The following is a 17,333-nucleotide window of genomic DNA, read 5'->3' on the forward strand; positions in this document are numbered from 1 at the left end:
CTTCCCTTTAGAAGCATTTTGAATCAAGTTGCAGCCCATCATTTAGACTTCTCAGCAACTGATAGTATTCAGCACCTTCTTACCCATTGAGCATCAACCTCCTGACTTCCACCAGCCTTTCTTCTGGTTCCTGGTTGTCTTCATCCCAACCCTGACATGGAAATGACCTTCTTTCTTCTCACAGGCGCAACAGCAACACAAGCTCTTCATCACCCAAAATGTCTTCTATCAGATTTCTCCTGAGTTTATAAGCCGATGCTAGATCTGTTATCTTCCAACCATACTGAGTTGAACTGTTAACTCCCTTTCATCACGGGCACTTTTGTTTTCACTTAATTTCAGGGTCAGCTACTGGAATCGTTTTCACTGGAGCTTAAGTAAAATCCTGGCACTGTGACATACCTGTTAGAGTATTGCCTCCTTTGTATGGTAAGTTGGCTACAGCCTCTAACAAAGACTGTTTGGTTCGGTAAGCATTGAGATTCCATTCTGTCCTGGGATCACCACTATACTGTGCAAGACCTGGGAAAAAAGCCATAATTTATTCAGTTATTATGTGCCTTTGTAGCAGTTATGCTCCATTTTCCCTCCAACATATGAAAACTTACCAATCTGTACTTTCTCAGGACCAATATCAAAAACTTCAACAATACGGGCAATAAAGTTCCTGATGGTTTTAAAATTTGGCCGCCCGATACTCCATGAGCCATCCACCAGCAGCACAATATCAGCTTCTGCTCTGGTTCTACATTCTAGACCTGCCGTGTCAACCAGAAAAATATAGCCTTAGGATGATGGCTTGCTTTCCCCATCCTTTTAGATGACATATGTCATGAGTTAGCTTCCAAAATAGCTCTAGTTTTATTCACTGGCACTCTGTCAAGTATGACCTATTTGAGAGCATTATTCACACTAGTCAGTGGTTCCATGGCAAAAGCTGGATAAATTTCTTCATGTATGTTTCCTTTTAAAAATAAGCCTTTGCAAATGTCAAGGCTAGTGTTCTCTATTGTCATGTCACTGTCTGTTTTGGTCTTTAAAGATGGCTGATAACTTGATTTCAGAAGTTTTGTACAAGACTACTAAATGAACCACTGATATGGCAGTGAGTATTATCAGATTATACAATTTTATGGTATTTTAGTCTGTCACAGCTAAACTACTGGTTAATTTTCAACCATGTAATAGTTAATAGGGATTAACATCATATATTGCAATCACTTTCAAATAAATTGCATTCCTCAATTTTCAGGGGAAAATGATATAGTAATACACATGGTATAGAAGTTTGTATGTACAGAAAGGAAAGAGCACAATCCAGAGAAGACACACAAGCATAAACACAGGTCAAGAGATACAGAGGAAACAAGAACAAACATTTATATAAAGCTGCGATCTTCTAAAAAATAGGAAGTTATTTCAGATATCTTCAGTTTACAAATTACAGAATAAAATACGCATCATACTGTTTTCATCACAAGGAAAATCACAAAATATTTATACAAAACAGAAAGACACAATAATTTTATCCACAGCCATGTGCAAACAAAATAAACCAAAATCCTTTCTCTCTTTTTTCCTGTAGGTTTTGTTACCAGCTGCAAATTTTCTGGCTTCCTGCCATCAGAGCTTCTGGTCTTTATATGGAAGAAATCCCATTGAGAAAAATCAGCCACACTCATCACAGTTGAAAGATATTGTGATTTCATACATGTTCCACAGAATTGATCCAACACTGTAGACTCATGAATATAACTATTCCATGTACCTGGGGGTTAAAAGCATGATCCTCTTCTGCACAGAAAATATAGATCTAGTCTTTAGTCAGGACAATAAAATCAGTTGGGAGTAGGGTTTAAGTCAAACCATGTTAGTTCAAAAAATTGCATGCATAACTTTAATATGGATGTTAAAGTTAGCTTTATGTACAATATAAAAGTTAATCTATTTTGACTTTTATATTTCTTCCAACATACTATAGTTCCCCACATGGAAAATTCGTAAATGTGCCAGATCTAGGGTGATTTTTCCCCCCTATTAATAAATAATTTACTATTACATTTACAATCCAAGATATAAATTCATTTTTCACATTAACCATGACTCAAATCCATGCATTAGTAAAACTAATTAGCTTAAAGAATATAACATTGAAGACAGAAATGAGACCTACTATGATGAAAAATAACAAACCACTCTTGGTGCAATTTTTTGTTGCCAGCCCCATTAAAGCTTTAGTCTAATATCACTGATGGCCTATTTTAGGAGTTTTTTTCAGTTTTACCCTCTAGTATTAGACAGAGGAGGACACCAATTAATTAAGAAGTTTCTAAAAATGTTTCAATAAAGTATATACAAGATGAGTATTTTTTACACAGCCATTGTTGGCTAAACAGAAACAATATAGTCAGCTGTCAGAAACCTTTTTTCTTTCTTTAACTCTGAAAGGACTTTGCAGTTAGGTTCTTTCTCCTCACCAAATTCTCTCTGATGGTTATGCAAGCATTGAAATGGCAGAGGAGAACAGGCTTTACTTATTTGTGTATACTTGGCTATTCAGCAGCAGCCCTGTTTTTTATACTTTCCATGAAGGGCTGAGCCCTGAAATTTTCTTCAGGTGGTGTAACTGAAAGTATGGTGAGCACAACTATTATCATGCAGAGGCCTATTAACCACACCAAAGGGAGATAATATCATAACATTCACAGAAACCTTGAAAGAAAGATTTAGCTACACAGTGAGAAACTCCCAAAGAGATACCAGAGAGCACTCTGCAATTGCCTTTCTGAAAAAGTCTCCTCCTACTACAGTAACAAACCAAAAGACTAAACAGTGAATATATTGAATATACACTTAAATAATATACATTAACACTAGGACATTCCCAACTATCAGATCTTTGTTCATTATATCATCTTAGTCTTTAAAGGAAAAGCCACCATATAAGGACAAGCAAAGGGCCAACAGTCTGCTTAAAATTCCTTGTTCTACTCCTGTGAACACCCCTGTAGATGAGCCATGATCTCTGTTCAAGAATTTGACCTTATGTGATTTAACACAGCTGTGGACAGCTTGAAAATGCAATGCAGATGGCTTTGAATAATCAGGAAAACACAGGTTGCCTGCATTATCATCTTTTTAAGATCATCTGAAGGGTGCAGAGGGCCAGAATTGCGAACTGGGCCATGCTTTTTGGTCATTTGAGACCAGGATTTATGTCATCAGGGAAGGAAATACAATGAATCCTGTAAACAAGTATGTATGTGCATTGGAAAAACAAAAAGGAAATGTAGTAAACTTTTGGTCTCTTTGTAATCCAAAATACAAGACTGCCTTTTCTTTGATTCAGGCACGTTTACCTCTAGATAAAAATGGCTCCGAAGTAGTATCTGAAAGGGTGGTCATCTCCTGTCCAACCAGAGGGTTGCTCTCTCCTCCTTCAAACATCCCAAAAACATTTACCTTATAGGTAGTTCCTGCCCTGAAATAGTTAAGGAGGTATACTTTAATTAAAGTCATTTGACTAGTTAAATGCTAAACACTTCACTTATTAAATTGTGACAGAAAAAAAATACCTCATGGAAAAGAAGGTGCTAAAATATGAAGCCCAAAATATGAAGCCAATGTCTTCCACAAGGCACTGAAGTTCAACAATTTAAAAGCTGATTTTACACTCTATACTTAAATTTATAGCCTTCCTCATTCAAGTTATTTAATTCTGGGAAGAGAAATTGTCCAGGCAGCCAGAGATCAGGTTATGATAGCTAAAGCCCTGGTAGAATTAAATCAGGCCAGGGACATCAAAGGCAACAATAAAAGTTTCTATGGTACATCAATGAGAAAAGGAAGATTAGGGAAAAAATGGGCCCCCTCCAGAAGAAAACAGGAGACCTGTTTGCCCAGGATATGGAGAAGGCTAAGGTACTAAATTATATTTTTGCCTCAGTCTTCACTGAAAAGTGCTCCAGCCACACTGCTGGAAGGTCGCAGAAGGCAAATGCAGGGACTGGAAGTGATGCCTGGGCTGCATCACAAGAAGCAACCAGCAGGTCAAGGGAGGTGATTCTCACCCTCTATTCTGCCCATATGAGACCCCACCTGAAGTATAGCATCCAGCTCTGGAGCTACCAATGTAGGAAGGGCTTGGACCTCTTGTAACAAGTCCAGAGGAAAATCAAAAAGATGGTAAGAGGGATGGAGCACCTATCCTGTGAAGACAGGCTGAGAGTTGGGGTTGTTCAGCCTGGAGAAGAGAAGGGTCTGGGGTGTCCTTATGGTAGCCTTCCAGCACCTAAAGGGAGCCTATAAAAAAGCTGGAGAGGCACTTCTGACAAGGGCATGTAGTGATAGGACAAAGAGTAATGGCTTTAAACTGAGAGTAGATTTAGATCAGATATTAGGAAGAAGCTTTTTACTGTGATGGTGGTAGGACCCTTGAACAAGTTGCCCAGAGAAGTTGTGGGTATCCCATCCCAGGACATCAAGGCCAGGTTGGATGGGGCTTTCAGCAGCCTGATCTGGTGGAAGGTGCCCATGTCAATGAGGTTGGAACTAGATGATCTTTAAGGTCCCTTTCAACCCAAACCATTCTGTGACTATATGATTCTTTGACTTAATGATTCAATTTTAGTTATATTTAGTATACTTGTCTAACAGATTTTGACATGGTGTGAAGCCTGCTTTAAAAATCCAAGCCTCTGAGAAAATGAATCAAGAACTAAACTAAGCATCTTTTGAGAAACATGAGACAAGAAACTTTTAAGAGGAAACTATAGAAATCCCAAATATCCTCCCCTATTATATTATCTTTCTCATATGTGAAATACAGAATACAGCTCCAGCCTATATCTTTGCCTCCTTCAGTTGCTGGGAGAACACCACAAGTGATGTAAATGGATAATCTTAGAAAGAGACCTACCTGCCAGGTGCCTTTCAGAGATGGCATAACAAGACCTTCATGGCTTATTGACAAAACTACTTTCTTGCTTACAGTAGATTTTGCCAGGCATTTCAATAGCAGATCAAGATTAAACAAAATCCTAGGCTAAAGTTATTTAAAGGAAGAAAAACAAAACAAAACAAAACAAAAACCAACATGAGGGAATATCCATACCTAAGCTCCTCCAGTACCACTGTGCTGTCGTATGGCCCCACTACTAATTCTCCAAGACTCCCATCATCTTCAGTAGGGTGGAAAGTTACTTTGTAGCCCTTCACTCTCCCTGGGGCTGGCTCCCATGTTACTCGGAAACTTGACATAGTTGAATCAGAAGTTCTCAGATTTCGAGGTGGCTTAAAGGGAGAAGCTGAAAGGGTGGGAAACAAAAGAGTTTAGATCAGGTCTGCACATGGAAAAAATCAGCAAGTATGCTTTTATGTAAAAATATATATGCAAATCCAGTATTATTGACAGTCCTAAACTCTTTGTTTCTTTCTTTAGGCACAAAGACAAGTATTAAGAGATGAAAGGTGAGATTCCTGTCACTCGATTTTAGCTATCTAACCAACAGGTACGTGCGCTAAGTCTATTGTTGAGGCTCCCTCTGCAGTCAATGAACTGAGGGATAAATTGCCTGGCAGCTAAAGCAACTTCACCAACCACAGGTGTGGCAGTGTGTCAAAAAACAATTCTTCAGAGGAGTGCCAGCCAAACAGCCTAAGGTTTTTAGGTCAAGAGCAACTTCCTCAGAAGACTAACAGCTGCCCACTGCAGGGCAGTGCTCACAGACAGAGTGGTTAACAAGCTGCTGCTAGCTTCTGCATTTTGTGCAACTTTTGTGCAACTCTAAAGTGCAGTCGTGGAAAATACTGCAGCAGTGTAATCTCAAAGTTGCAAAAGAATAGGAATTAAACAGAAAGCACTATAGCTTTGGCATGAAAGACGGAGGAAAAAAAGAGTTTGCCTTGTTCCTGTGCCTGTGCAATTGTCTAATTATAGCTGAAAGATCATAAATGTCCTCAAATTGTGAATTCTGCTGAGAAACAGTAGATACACTCCTAGTCACAAGGAAAAGTACAGATTCTCTGTCTCATCTCTCATCATACTCCCTGAATTATCGTGACAGCTTCAACTAAAAAGATGACTCAGGCTCCATTTGCTTCCAAAGAGTGTTTACCACCACTGTTATTTAGACTGAAAGCAGAAAGACATATCTGTATCAAGATGGAGAGTTCAAAAATCAAAAGCAGCTGGATGATCTAAAGTTTACCTCAGTATAATTTTCAGCATTAAAAAACTAGGTATTGCTCAAGAGCTGGTCAAGTTTTCACGACTCCTTTATATCAACCACATTTTAGGTAAAGAAGAAATCTTTCTTCAGTAACTGAGGTGCTGGTATCTCCACTGTTGGGATATCTTTATCTTACTTCCTGTCATTATTCAATATAACATATATTCAGAGAACAGAAACAGCATGAACTATTTAAAGAGTACCTCAATGAATGGCACTAGTGTCACATAGGCAGAAACATCTTGAAAAAGATTTTCTCTTGTTAATAACTTTCCATGTATTGAACAGAAAACTGACACTAAATCTGGTTGATCTGAATGTCTAGAGAACATTTCCTCACAAAATGTAAGACCAGTATCACATTCATACTAAAGGTAGAGTACAAAATGAATTTTGCTTTTACCACAAAACTGCCTTCACTGAGATTTAAGAAATGTTTTAGAGTTTCAGTTTCTGAGAGAGAAGACAGCCTGTCCAAAAGACCATGAAGTCAGACTTCCACAGATGAATCTTCAAAATCATCTACTCCTCCTTTTTAGTACCTTGGGTTTTCCACAGAAAATATGGTGACCAGAGAAGACAAACCTAAATAACAGGATGCTGGGTAGCTATTTAATCAATACCCACAAGCAAAAGGCAAATTATGAAACAGCTGACAACACTTGATTAAGTAGTCTGTCTTCCTCACAAAACACCTTTTTTGAACTTCTGATGACAGCATTTCAAAACAAGTCTAGTATTTTCAAACAGATTTTACACCATATTTACACCTTTTAATATCAACAGCAAAAAGCTGTGCTCAGGTTATGCCACAGTGAAATCTCAAACAAATCAAACTCTCTTCTCAACCTCTAAAATTTTCTTCAATTTTCCTGTCAATTCATGATCTTGGCAGACTCTACCATGCTGTTCTATGTTTCATGACTATTAATTTTAAGAACAAAACTTGCATTATGAAATCCCATACAACCTTGTGGTACATACCTGTTGTTCCTTCTCCTTTTCTTGATTTCCCATGTCCAAAATCATAAATTGGAACAACAGTTAGGTCATATGTAGTTCGGGGCTTAAGTCGCTTTAACACTATGCTTGTAGCAGGAGCATTTACTCTTCCAAACATTTGTCTTCCTCCACTGCGTGGCCGGTAGTTCACACGATAAGACAAGACTTTCCCGGGTGAAGGCTGCCATGTAACTCTCATTGTATTTTCTGTCTCGTTGTCTACTGTCACAGTCCTGGCATTTGGTGACACTTTTCGGTGTAAAAACATGGATACATTTTTAGTTTATCATATCCGATATATTCAAATGCATGACTACAAAAGTAGTTCTGCTGTAGTAAAACATAAAATTGCCTTCTTTAAAATTGCAGGTTTTGATTGTGGGGAAGACACAGGGGAATCTCACAGGCCACTGTTAATTATTTTTAACTGTATTGGACTAAAGAAACAGCAGTGTGCTTTTCACTACTGAGACAAAAAAGGGGGAAGTATAAATCACATGATGACACAGCATAATTGGAAGTTTTATTTAGTCACACTTTTCAGTAATCCACTAAATATTGGATTCAGCACTCTCAAATGAAAGTGATGAAGTCATTTATTTTCATGAACACAATGTCCTATAGTGCTCAGATTTTCTAAGTTTTGACTTTACAGGTCTGATAAGGTACTGGTGAATACCCAAACAGCTGGCTGTTGAACTCCATACAAACTATCTTGCAAATAGAGATGAGTGACTTTCCAAACACTTGGAAAATCACTCATCACAACACAGTGTATGTGCTGAAATAAGCCCATGAACTAATAAAGCATTTTCTCGACAAATTGCAGCATTCAGCTTCTAAGAGATATTTTCCAGACTGTACAAATGGTATAAATAATCCCAAGTGAACTGACAGATATGCAATGTTGGCTGTCAGCCAAAATAAGCCATCTAGGTTTTGGCAAAGCTGAACCTTCTTGGCATGGTGGAAGCGGTCAGTACTTCATCGCACAGTAAGGTAGGCGTTGTAGTTCTTAGGAACTGACAATTTTTAATTGTGTGTGTACCATAAAGATACAATATTAATCTCAGGTCTGGGGCTATTGATAGGCCTTATAGCAAGTTACCTCAGTCAGCACACAGAGAGTCAGCAGAAGTGACGTGGCTACACTGCCTACTTAACCTGGAAAAGCTAGGACAGCTAGTGCTGTGCTTGACCAAAGAAGGAAGCCGTGGGATGGCAGTCTGCTTTGACTCTGGGGAGTCAGCTCTTACTAACAGCAGCAATCACTACTCTTACAAAACCTTAAGAACAACTGCGCTGGGTCAAGGACAAAGGTTAACATAGTTCAGCAGCCTGTCTCCAACAGTAGTCAAAACAGATGCTTAGGACAGAGCACAAGAACATGTAAACACACATGATGCTTCCCCAAAGCTCTCCCTCGGGTTTTTTCTTCACATGGCCCCTTTAGGCAAACAACAGAAATGTCAAGCCTGATCCAGAGCATCCTTTCATTCATTCTAAATCCTTTACTTTCCAGTTCTTGCTATAAAGCAACAAGCCATCCCTGATCTCTGTGTTTTTTCACTTTGCCTACATTTCAGGAGAGTCTTGAGCCTGCTTTGACAAATACAAATAATAATGTTTGGCAAATAAGAAAAAGAAGAGCCCCAGAAGGGTAAATAACAAATGTCAAAATCACACAGTGAGCCTCAGTTTGAGGACTGTGAAGACTGGAAGGGCAATAGCTTGGAAAGGAAACTCATTGATTCTGTGGGAATTTACCCCATTTTTCCTCCTTGCTCTATCCATATTTCCTCCACCTGATTTTCAGCAGTCACACCAAACCTATGAAAGGCTAACTTCAGAGTAATAAGCAGACAAAATCATATCTTAACTTGGAAGTAATTCTTGCTGAATCCAAACCTTTATGACATAGATGAGATTTTGTGGATTTTTTAATGGTCCAGCAAAATGCCAGAACTGACTGAGCTGAGGTGGCATTTTGGTTTGGGAAAACTTTTCACAAAAAAAAAAAAAAAAGAAACAAAACAAAAAGAAAGTTGAGGATAGTAAAGGTCCATTTTCTTTAAAAAAATTATAATTTCATCAATAGCAGAATGTTACAAATGGTGGTAATATACTACACTTACCATCAGTGAAAGCCTCTCCTTCTACTGGGTCTCCCTCTCCACTGCTGTAGGCTGCATATACTGAAACCCTGTATTTAGTCTCAGGCTCCAAGCCTTCTATCACAGCATCCACTGTATTTCCAGGGACTCTCTTCTCTCCCATGGTATCATCATAAAGTGATTTCCATATTATCCTATAATGGTTAACTGTTCCTGGAGCTGGTGTCCATGATAACCCAACTGTAGTGTCAGTTATATCTGTAGTAACCAAATTATGTGGTGAACCGCGTTCTGCAAGAAAGAAAACAGCAAATTGTCTCTTAAATACAAATGGAAAAAGTTAGGAAAGTACAAATGTGAAAGTCACATAATCTTAAGAGCTAAACCAAACTTTTCCCATCAATATTATTTTCAATAACATACAATTGTAGTTCCAAGAGAAAATAGATGAATGTTTCAACAGAATGCTTAAAGCTAACTTTAGACTATACATGATCCTATCCTTACCATGTAAGATACTTAGCAGTCATGCTTTAGAATATGCAAAATAAAAATGGCAGTATTCAAAGAGTTGGATTGAAACCAGCATTTAAATGTGGTGCAGCTCACTTAGGTAAGTTTTAATTCTCAAAAAAAAGATTTTATTTCATTCATTCATCTTCATTGTTATGTGTGTAACTTTTTTTCTAGGGTTAAATAATGGAGACTTTTACGGAATTACAGAATCACAGAATCTGCTGAGTTGGAAGAGACCCAAAAGGATCACCAAGTCCAACTCCCAGCCCTGCACAGCACCATTCCCAGGAGTCACGCTATGTGCCTGAGAGCATTGTCCAAACACTTCTTGAACTCTGTCAGGCTGGTGCTGTGACCACTTCCATGGGGAGCCTGTTCCAGTGCCCAAACACCCTCTGGATGAAGAACCTTTTCCTGATATCCAACCTAAACCTCCCCTGACACAACTTCAGGCCACTTCCTTGGTCCTGTCACTGGTTACCACAGAAAAGAGATCAGTGTCTGCCCCTTTCTTCCCTCTCATATTCAAATTTCCACAAACCAGGACCCTCAGGGGGTGCCTTTCCATTGCACTGCTTTCCAGCATCTCATTCCCTGCTCTGTGCATACATCCAGGGCTGCCCCATCCCAGATGCAGAATCTGGCACTTTCCTTTATTAAACTTCATATGATTGGTGATTTCCCAGTCCTCTTATCAGTCAGAGTCCTTTCTCTGACAACTTTATTTTCTTATTTATTAGTACTAGTATCTTCCAGAGTCCCACTTACCAGATCAGCTATTTAATTTTATGTTCACAACTAATTTGCAGTGTGTTTACATCATGCCACGCTTACTGTAGAAAACACTCTCCATCTTTCTGTTCATAAAATCTGTACCTCCTTCCTCCCTGTAGTTTGTTTCAGCCAGCATGGAACAAAGGAAGCAGCTCATTAGTCTGTGAAATCCGGTTGTCAGCCAGATATGTGAGTCTCACCTAACACACCAGAGTAATTCCTCTGCTTAAAAGTGAAACTCATTGGTCTAAAGCGGTGCAGTGAAAGGAATGCCTCTGTTTAACATTTAATGTACATTTATAACATATGTTCAATTTTCCTGTTGCAATGGCTTGCTTTTGATGGCAGGAAAGGAGCACTAACTGGTGGATTTAGTGCAACAGCCTCACCATAGCAAAATCTGCAAAAGGGCTCTATGAAACCAGATCCACAGAGACAAAGGAGCACTCAATTCTTTGGTGTGTATTCTCTGTGGGATTTCTCACTGTACAGGATATTCCTGAGAAACTCCTGCTTAGCAAGAGGACTTAAACACTTGGGGTGGCCTCATGGCATCACAGTTAAGTTTTACCCTTACTGATAAAAATATATCCCTATACTAATCCATAGCAGCCCCAGGACCAGTACCAAAATTCTTTGAACACAGAGGAATTCAATACCTATCCAATTTCCACTACTTAGTCTCATTGCAAGAACAGACCTCACTACATTCAGAAGGCTGAAGCAGTTTCAGGCTGAGCAACAAGTTGCTCAGAGTGATATGCTGAGTTTTTACTTTTCATATTCATTCGTCTTTTACTTCCACCAAAATCTGCAACATTTCCAAACACAATCCCACTGGAGCAGACAAGATTTTCTGTAGAAAGTTTTGGTTTAGAAACATCTCATTGCCAGTGCAACTTCATTAAAAGTGAGTCAACTAATCACACTTGGCTTAATGATGAATAGAAATTAACATCAACCTATCAAAGATTCACCAGCTACGCAGAGTACAGAATCAGAGGGTACCACAACATTCATGAAGATGACTCTCAAATATAGCTAACAGAACATGTGTTGTGGGGGGTTTCTGATTTTAATTCAGTCTTAGGGCCATTCCATCAGGCTTTTCTGGAGACAGTTCTTTTTCCATCCTAACTCTGCATCAGTTCTTACAGTTGTACCCTTCAAACTGATTTTTAGCCTCACAAAGTAAATTACCACAATTTATGGCACCTTCTCTTCAAAAAAAAAAGGTTAAGATACAGAGGGTTTGGTAAAGTTCACTTATCATTTCACAACAGTGATTGCATATACTGAAAAAGTTATAGTGAAAAGGCCTGATTCAGCTCATGCTTCACGAAGTCTCACCGAATTCAGTGACTGCATTAAATGAAAGCCAGGGCAGAATCTTAACTCCAAATAACAATTTTCCTGGAAGCCTGAAGAAAAGATTTGCCTTCAAAAGTAAATTACACCAATTTTTCTGTCTGCTCTTAAGCTCCTACTCTCAAATCTTGGCTTTTTCATACAATAAAAAAAATATTAAAGCAATCCAAATGGAAAAAATATGGAAAACCTAACTTGATAGAATGCACAGATGTCTCACAAAAAAACCCTTTCTTTCCATATTTTAATGTAATATAAATATACAAGTCACTTTATTTTGGCTACTTTAAATCATGGCTCTGCCACAACATGATTTCAGTATTAAAGTATCTGCTACCACAGCACAATTTTTTGCAAGTCTACCCTTGGATACTACAGCTAATGATATATGTTGGAAATACTGCTAAAATAACTTCTTATTTAAAACCCTTATTGATTAAGTCATTATTGAGGTCATTAAATAACAGAGGAAAATAATTTGTTTGGAATGGACTATAATGAACAGCATTTACTGTAATGTTTTAGTTCTGAAAGAAATATTCTTTGGAACTAAATGTCTTTTTTATAAGGCAAGGTAAAAGAGGGAAAAGGAACTGGGATTTTTACCAAACCACTAGAACTAGACGGAAAATTTTTACTTCAAATAGTTGGAAACTGCTGACAAGACAACTTACCTACTAAGGGAAATTAGACTTTTTATATGTTACACTGCAACTGAGAACATTTCTTTAACATAACACACTAACTTGATTTGCACCTCACATGTGAGGTGGAAGTTCACTCACAGCTTTTTTCTGCTTCACTTGATCTCCCACAAGTGGGGTTTTTTTTATTTATTATTCGAGGAACAGCTATGTTTAAGATGCAGCCCAACTGTATGTCTTAAACTATTAAGACTCCATGAAATATTATCAAAGCTGCTACACTCAGAGTCAAGAAACACATTTATGCTCCACAATAACACTGGTATAAATGTGGTCACTAGCAAATATACAATGAGACCTATGAAATATTCTTCCCTTGGATTAAAACAAAATACCTGGGTAACTTGCTTACATTTCATATACACACAAAAATCTACAACTGTAACATCTGAACACTCATTTTTCTCCTTTGGTCAATGTGTTCAGAAATGCTTATTGAGCATCCACTTTTTGTCTGCTTGTTTAAACAGGATGGATAAGGAGCATGAAGACAATGCACATCATAAGAAGGAAAAGTGCTGGCTGGCTGGGTTGCAAGTAGGTATCAAAAGACTCCAGCTTTTTCTTGACTTGAAATGGAATCTAATGTATGTTCATCACTTCATACATCGGCAAACAAGGATGGAGTTGGATTTTTAAAATTATTCCATAACAGTCATGAGGTCCTATGATGCTCTGGAGCACCAAACCAGCTGGTGTAAGCACAGCTGTAAGCCATAGTGAGTGCGTACGCAGGAAAACAAAGTGCTTGCATGGACAGGTCAAACCCCTGCCTGGGAGAGCAAGCAAGTCACCAGCGTCAGGCTGTCAGATCCACTTTGACAGTTTTTAGCTCAGAGAACTTTTCACTCCCTACAGTCCCTTGTACATCACTATTGCTTAGAGCAGACACACTCTCAAAAATTCACTTCATGACTTTCAGTCAGGTGCTTTTATACCCTCTTCTGGACTTCTGAAATGTCCAGTTTCCATATTAAGTTTTTCCACTGTAGTGTGCCAGAGACACAATATGATATTAAAGCAGTTTCCCTCTGTCCACTTGGCTTACTTTCCATAGCTCTCCAGCAATCACTGTTGTTATTGAACACAAGACTGAATCAGCTAAAATTAAAATGTTGACATTCATAAAAATCAAATGTCCTTATTCAAAAGGCCTTTCCCCTCAGAGACATTTACACAATTCCAGCTCATCTCTGTGGGATTTTCACATGCAATTTGGGCCCAAAGTTTAAACAGCTTTCTGTATGTATTTTTTAAAGCCAGGTTTCAAAATCAATCTGCAGTGGTAAATTTTGTGCAAAGCCATGTTTCATTTAAGTTAAACATAGGATTTCTGTAAGCCAGCATCCTAAAATGTCAGAATCAACTAAATAAGCCTTCACTTGCAGTGGCATATACCAAAATGTTCTGGCCTGAGTCCTGCCTTGTTTACAATAGGCAAAAATCAGGAGTATCCCATTGTGTCAGCAGGATACAGCCAAGGATCCAAGTGTATGCATCAGATGAGATGACAGCAGAATCACTTCAGTGTTACTCTAATGGTCAAACTCTCCTCAGCATTGGAGGAAGCAGTCACTTGGGTGGGCCGATATCCCTCCCTCCAAGCCATAAAGTGGTTAGAAACCAGCCCTCAGGCAAGTAGAGAGGGGATGTGGGCATGGTGCGGGGGATAGCCAAAGACTTACTACGCAGAGGCATCCTCACATGTCCCCATTAGAGCAGATTTCTTCTCTTCTGCAGAAAGGCAAGAAGATGCCAACCAGGAGACTTCTAACCTAAAACAGGGGGACTTTGGCCAGAGAACTCCTGAGTCCCTGATCTAGGATAATGCCAATAGGTGTTCACATTCAGTCCCTTTAATATTCCATCTGTGTTTTCCAAGTTATTCAGTTAACACTGTGTAGAAATATCTTCTTATTATTCACTCAACCTTCCCTCTTGGGTCTTTTTTCTGATACATATTTCATTTCCTAGATAAAACTAAGATAATTTTCCACAGATTACCAAGTCAGTTTCAAATGTCACACTCAAAAATCTTGGAATGTATAATTTTAAAAACGCATGATACAGCATTAAATCTCCTGAGGACACTGAGTCCTTGTTTCTGTCAGGATGGAAGCAGCACTACGCAGTCTGACCATTACGTAAAGTCGCTGTGATATGCTAAAAACCTCATTGTAAGAAAATGTCATTTGAATTTGTATTATTCTGCCTGTAGGAGGTCATTCATTTCTAAAGCATTCTTATGTTACTACAGAAACAGCGAAAAGGAATCATTTATTTACCAAAGTACTGCTATCCATTTTCTGACCAAAAAAGAGCCCACCTCCAAAATCCCCAAACCTAAACTATAAGAAACATATACATCAGAAAATCACTTCAAACTGAAAATGACACAGTCATGACAACTTTTTTTTCATATATTGCTTTAGTACAGCTTAATTCTCTCAACACAAATAGCTACTCCTCAAACAGGATGGAAGGTTTGGGCCCTGTATCACCGAAACAAAGATTCTCTTCCTAAAGCAGAAGACACAATGACATAATTATCTCTCAGATTTATCTCCTGAATGTAATACAATATGCCTCTTTTTGCTTATTCTATAAAGCACAAAGATAAGAAACAAAATGGGCTGACACCTCTGCTAATGGAGACCAGCAACCTCATATATGTCAAAATAACTTTGTCCTTTTTTACCAACAGTGTGTCTAGCCTAGGATCTTCACTGAAATAAATGGAAATACTTGGAAATTTCTCGCTGCAAGCAAGATGGAAATCTGATCACTGAATATTTTTTCTAAAAAAAAGTAAAAATAAACCACCCTTTTTTCTAAATTTCTCTGAAATTCATATTTAAAAGTGTAATGACTTCCCTGATTACAGTTACTCAAATATTCTTAAAACTTTTCTGAAAACCATATAGCTGCCAGCAAAAGGACACATAAACCAGATCTTCTGCTTTCAAGCTTTTTGGACATTTATTAGGATTAAGCATTTCTGTATAGATTGCTTAATCTAGCAATGAATTTGTTATTCTTTAAAACAACTGCAAATTATGAAAGTTAATCTGTTTAGCAGCTAATGTACAGTATGTTCTTTTCATCTGACAGCATGCATTTGGGCAGAAAATCAAATTCTTGCCAGACTTAAAACCACTTCTCTTATTAAAAAACAGATTAGAAAAACAGTAGCTCTCACAAACTGCTCGCTGTCTGCTGCATTTAGACTCACCGCCCTCTCCGTGTTTCTCACTGTACTTTATTTCTGGTGTATGATGTCTTGGATAAAGATCATATGATCCCAAGAAATATCGAAAGCCAAATGGTTTGTTTGGCGTGTTTGGAGATGAGAGAAAGACTTTTCCCTAAGACATTCCATGGGTGTTTCTTGCTTGTTCTTCAAACTGTTATTACATAACATCAAATATAACAATTAGTGCAAATTTGTTTAGTTTCCCCAGCTGTCACAAGCCCTGTTCCACTGCAAGGCAAATGGCAGCCTGCACTGATTTAATTTACTTCAGCAGTTTCAACAACTTTGTGTGAGCTGAGGAGAATCATAGCCAAAAAAGTATGTCTGAGGAAAATTTTTCCATGGCACCTTTATAGAAGTGCTCCAACCAAAGCTGCCCAGTGATGGATCGCCATGCACTTTTGAAAGTGAGAGAATAAAAGTGGAGAGTTTTCTACAGCACATATTTTGCACATGCAGTTATATTTAAAGCAGTATGAAATATAAAGCTCCAGAATTTTCACCTCTGGATGGTACTTTATAACTGTAGACAAAATCAGCCAGTGACTGAAAGAGGTCATATAAAAGATGAGAATGCTGTAAGTTTCCTAAAATCTGGATTACTGAAGAAGGAAAGCACACTCCTTCAAGAAAGGGGCAAATACGTTGTTTCCCTTTTCCTGCTTCAAAAACACCAAAAAAGAGAAATAAATCCATTCTCTCTGAATAACCATTACCTGGTAATGGAACAGCACTCTCAGAAATGAGTCATTTTCTGATTACTCATTTGCTAAACTCTCTACACTTTGTTGTCTATGAACAGTTCATAAAATGTTGATCCTCTGGCATGTGTTTATCTTTGGGCTGGACCAGAGAGCTATGCAAACAGTTTATAAAAGAGATTATCTACAGTTACTTGGGGGAATATTTGCCATCTCTGTTTTATGCAGAGAAACAATAAGGGCAAGCGTATGCTTAGCAAAAAGAAAAACACAAGGAGAAACTGAGATTACCCAGATGGTAAATGATATCAAGTACACAGAATGATTTCTGCGTTTCTGTGGATTAATTTTCCTGCAAATCCTGAAACAAGCAAGCAACTTCAAACTGAAAAATTACCATGCAGAGCAAAGAAGAGGAAGAGGGGGCAAATTGTAACTGCTCCAAAATACTTTGGAGATAACAAACATAACTGAAGGGCCTTCAATGAATGCCTGGGCAGACATGTCTGTGTAGATCACGTTAGAGGGGTCTAAAACTTCCTCAGGTTTTTCCTCTCGTCTGAAGGATACTCTTGTCTTAGAGTAACTGCCCATGTGGATTCTCCTACTACATGCAGAACAAATTAAATCATTACTGAAAGCAGGAAGAATGTTTGCCTACATTCTTAATC

General features: G+C 38.2%; 1 protein-coding gene across 5 annotated transcripts in view; it reads right to left on the reverse strand.

The window, feature by feature from the left end:
- COL12A1 (collagen type XII alpha 1 chain) overlaps positions 1-17,333 on the reverse strand; it is a 101,371-nt gene that overhangs the window by 58,030 nt on the left and 26,008 nt on the right. For 4 of the 5 annotated variants that reach the window (XM_048297227.1, XM_048297226.1, XM_048297229.1 and 1 more), the window contains exons 14-19: positions 9,368-9,637; positions 7,215-7,481; positions 5,114-5,306; positions 3,360-3,481; positions 609-758; positions 403-522 (exon numbers count right to left, since the gene is read on the reverse strand). In XM_048297227.1, the coding sequence (XP_048153184.1) occupies positions 403-522; positions 609-758; positions 3,360-3,481; positions 5,114-5,306; positions 7,215-7,481; positions 9,368-9,637 (1,122 nt within the window). The remainder of the gene's footprint in view (positions 1-402; positions 523-608; positions 759-3,359; positions 3,482-5,113; positions 5,307-7,214; positions 7,482-9,367; positions 9,638-17,333) is intronic. The other variant, XM_048297230.1, reaches the window with a different exon arrangement.

Source organism: Corvus hawaiiensis, chromosome 3, assembly GCF_020740725.1.
Source record: "Corvus hawaiiensis isolate bCorHaw1 chromosome 3, bCorHaw1.pri.cur, whole genome shotgun sequence".
Classification (NCBI taxonomy): domain Eukaryota; kingdom Metazoa; phylum Chordata; class Aves; order Passeriformes; family Corvidae; genus Corvus; species Corvus hawaiiensis.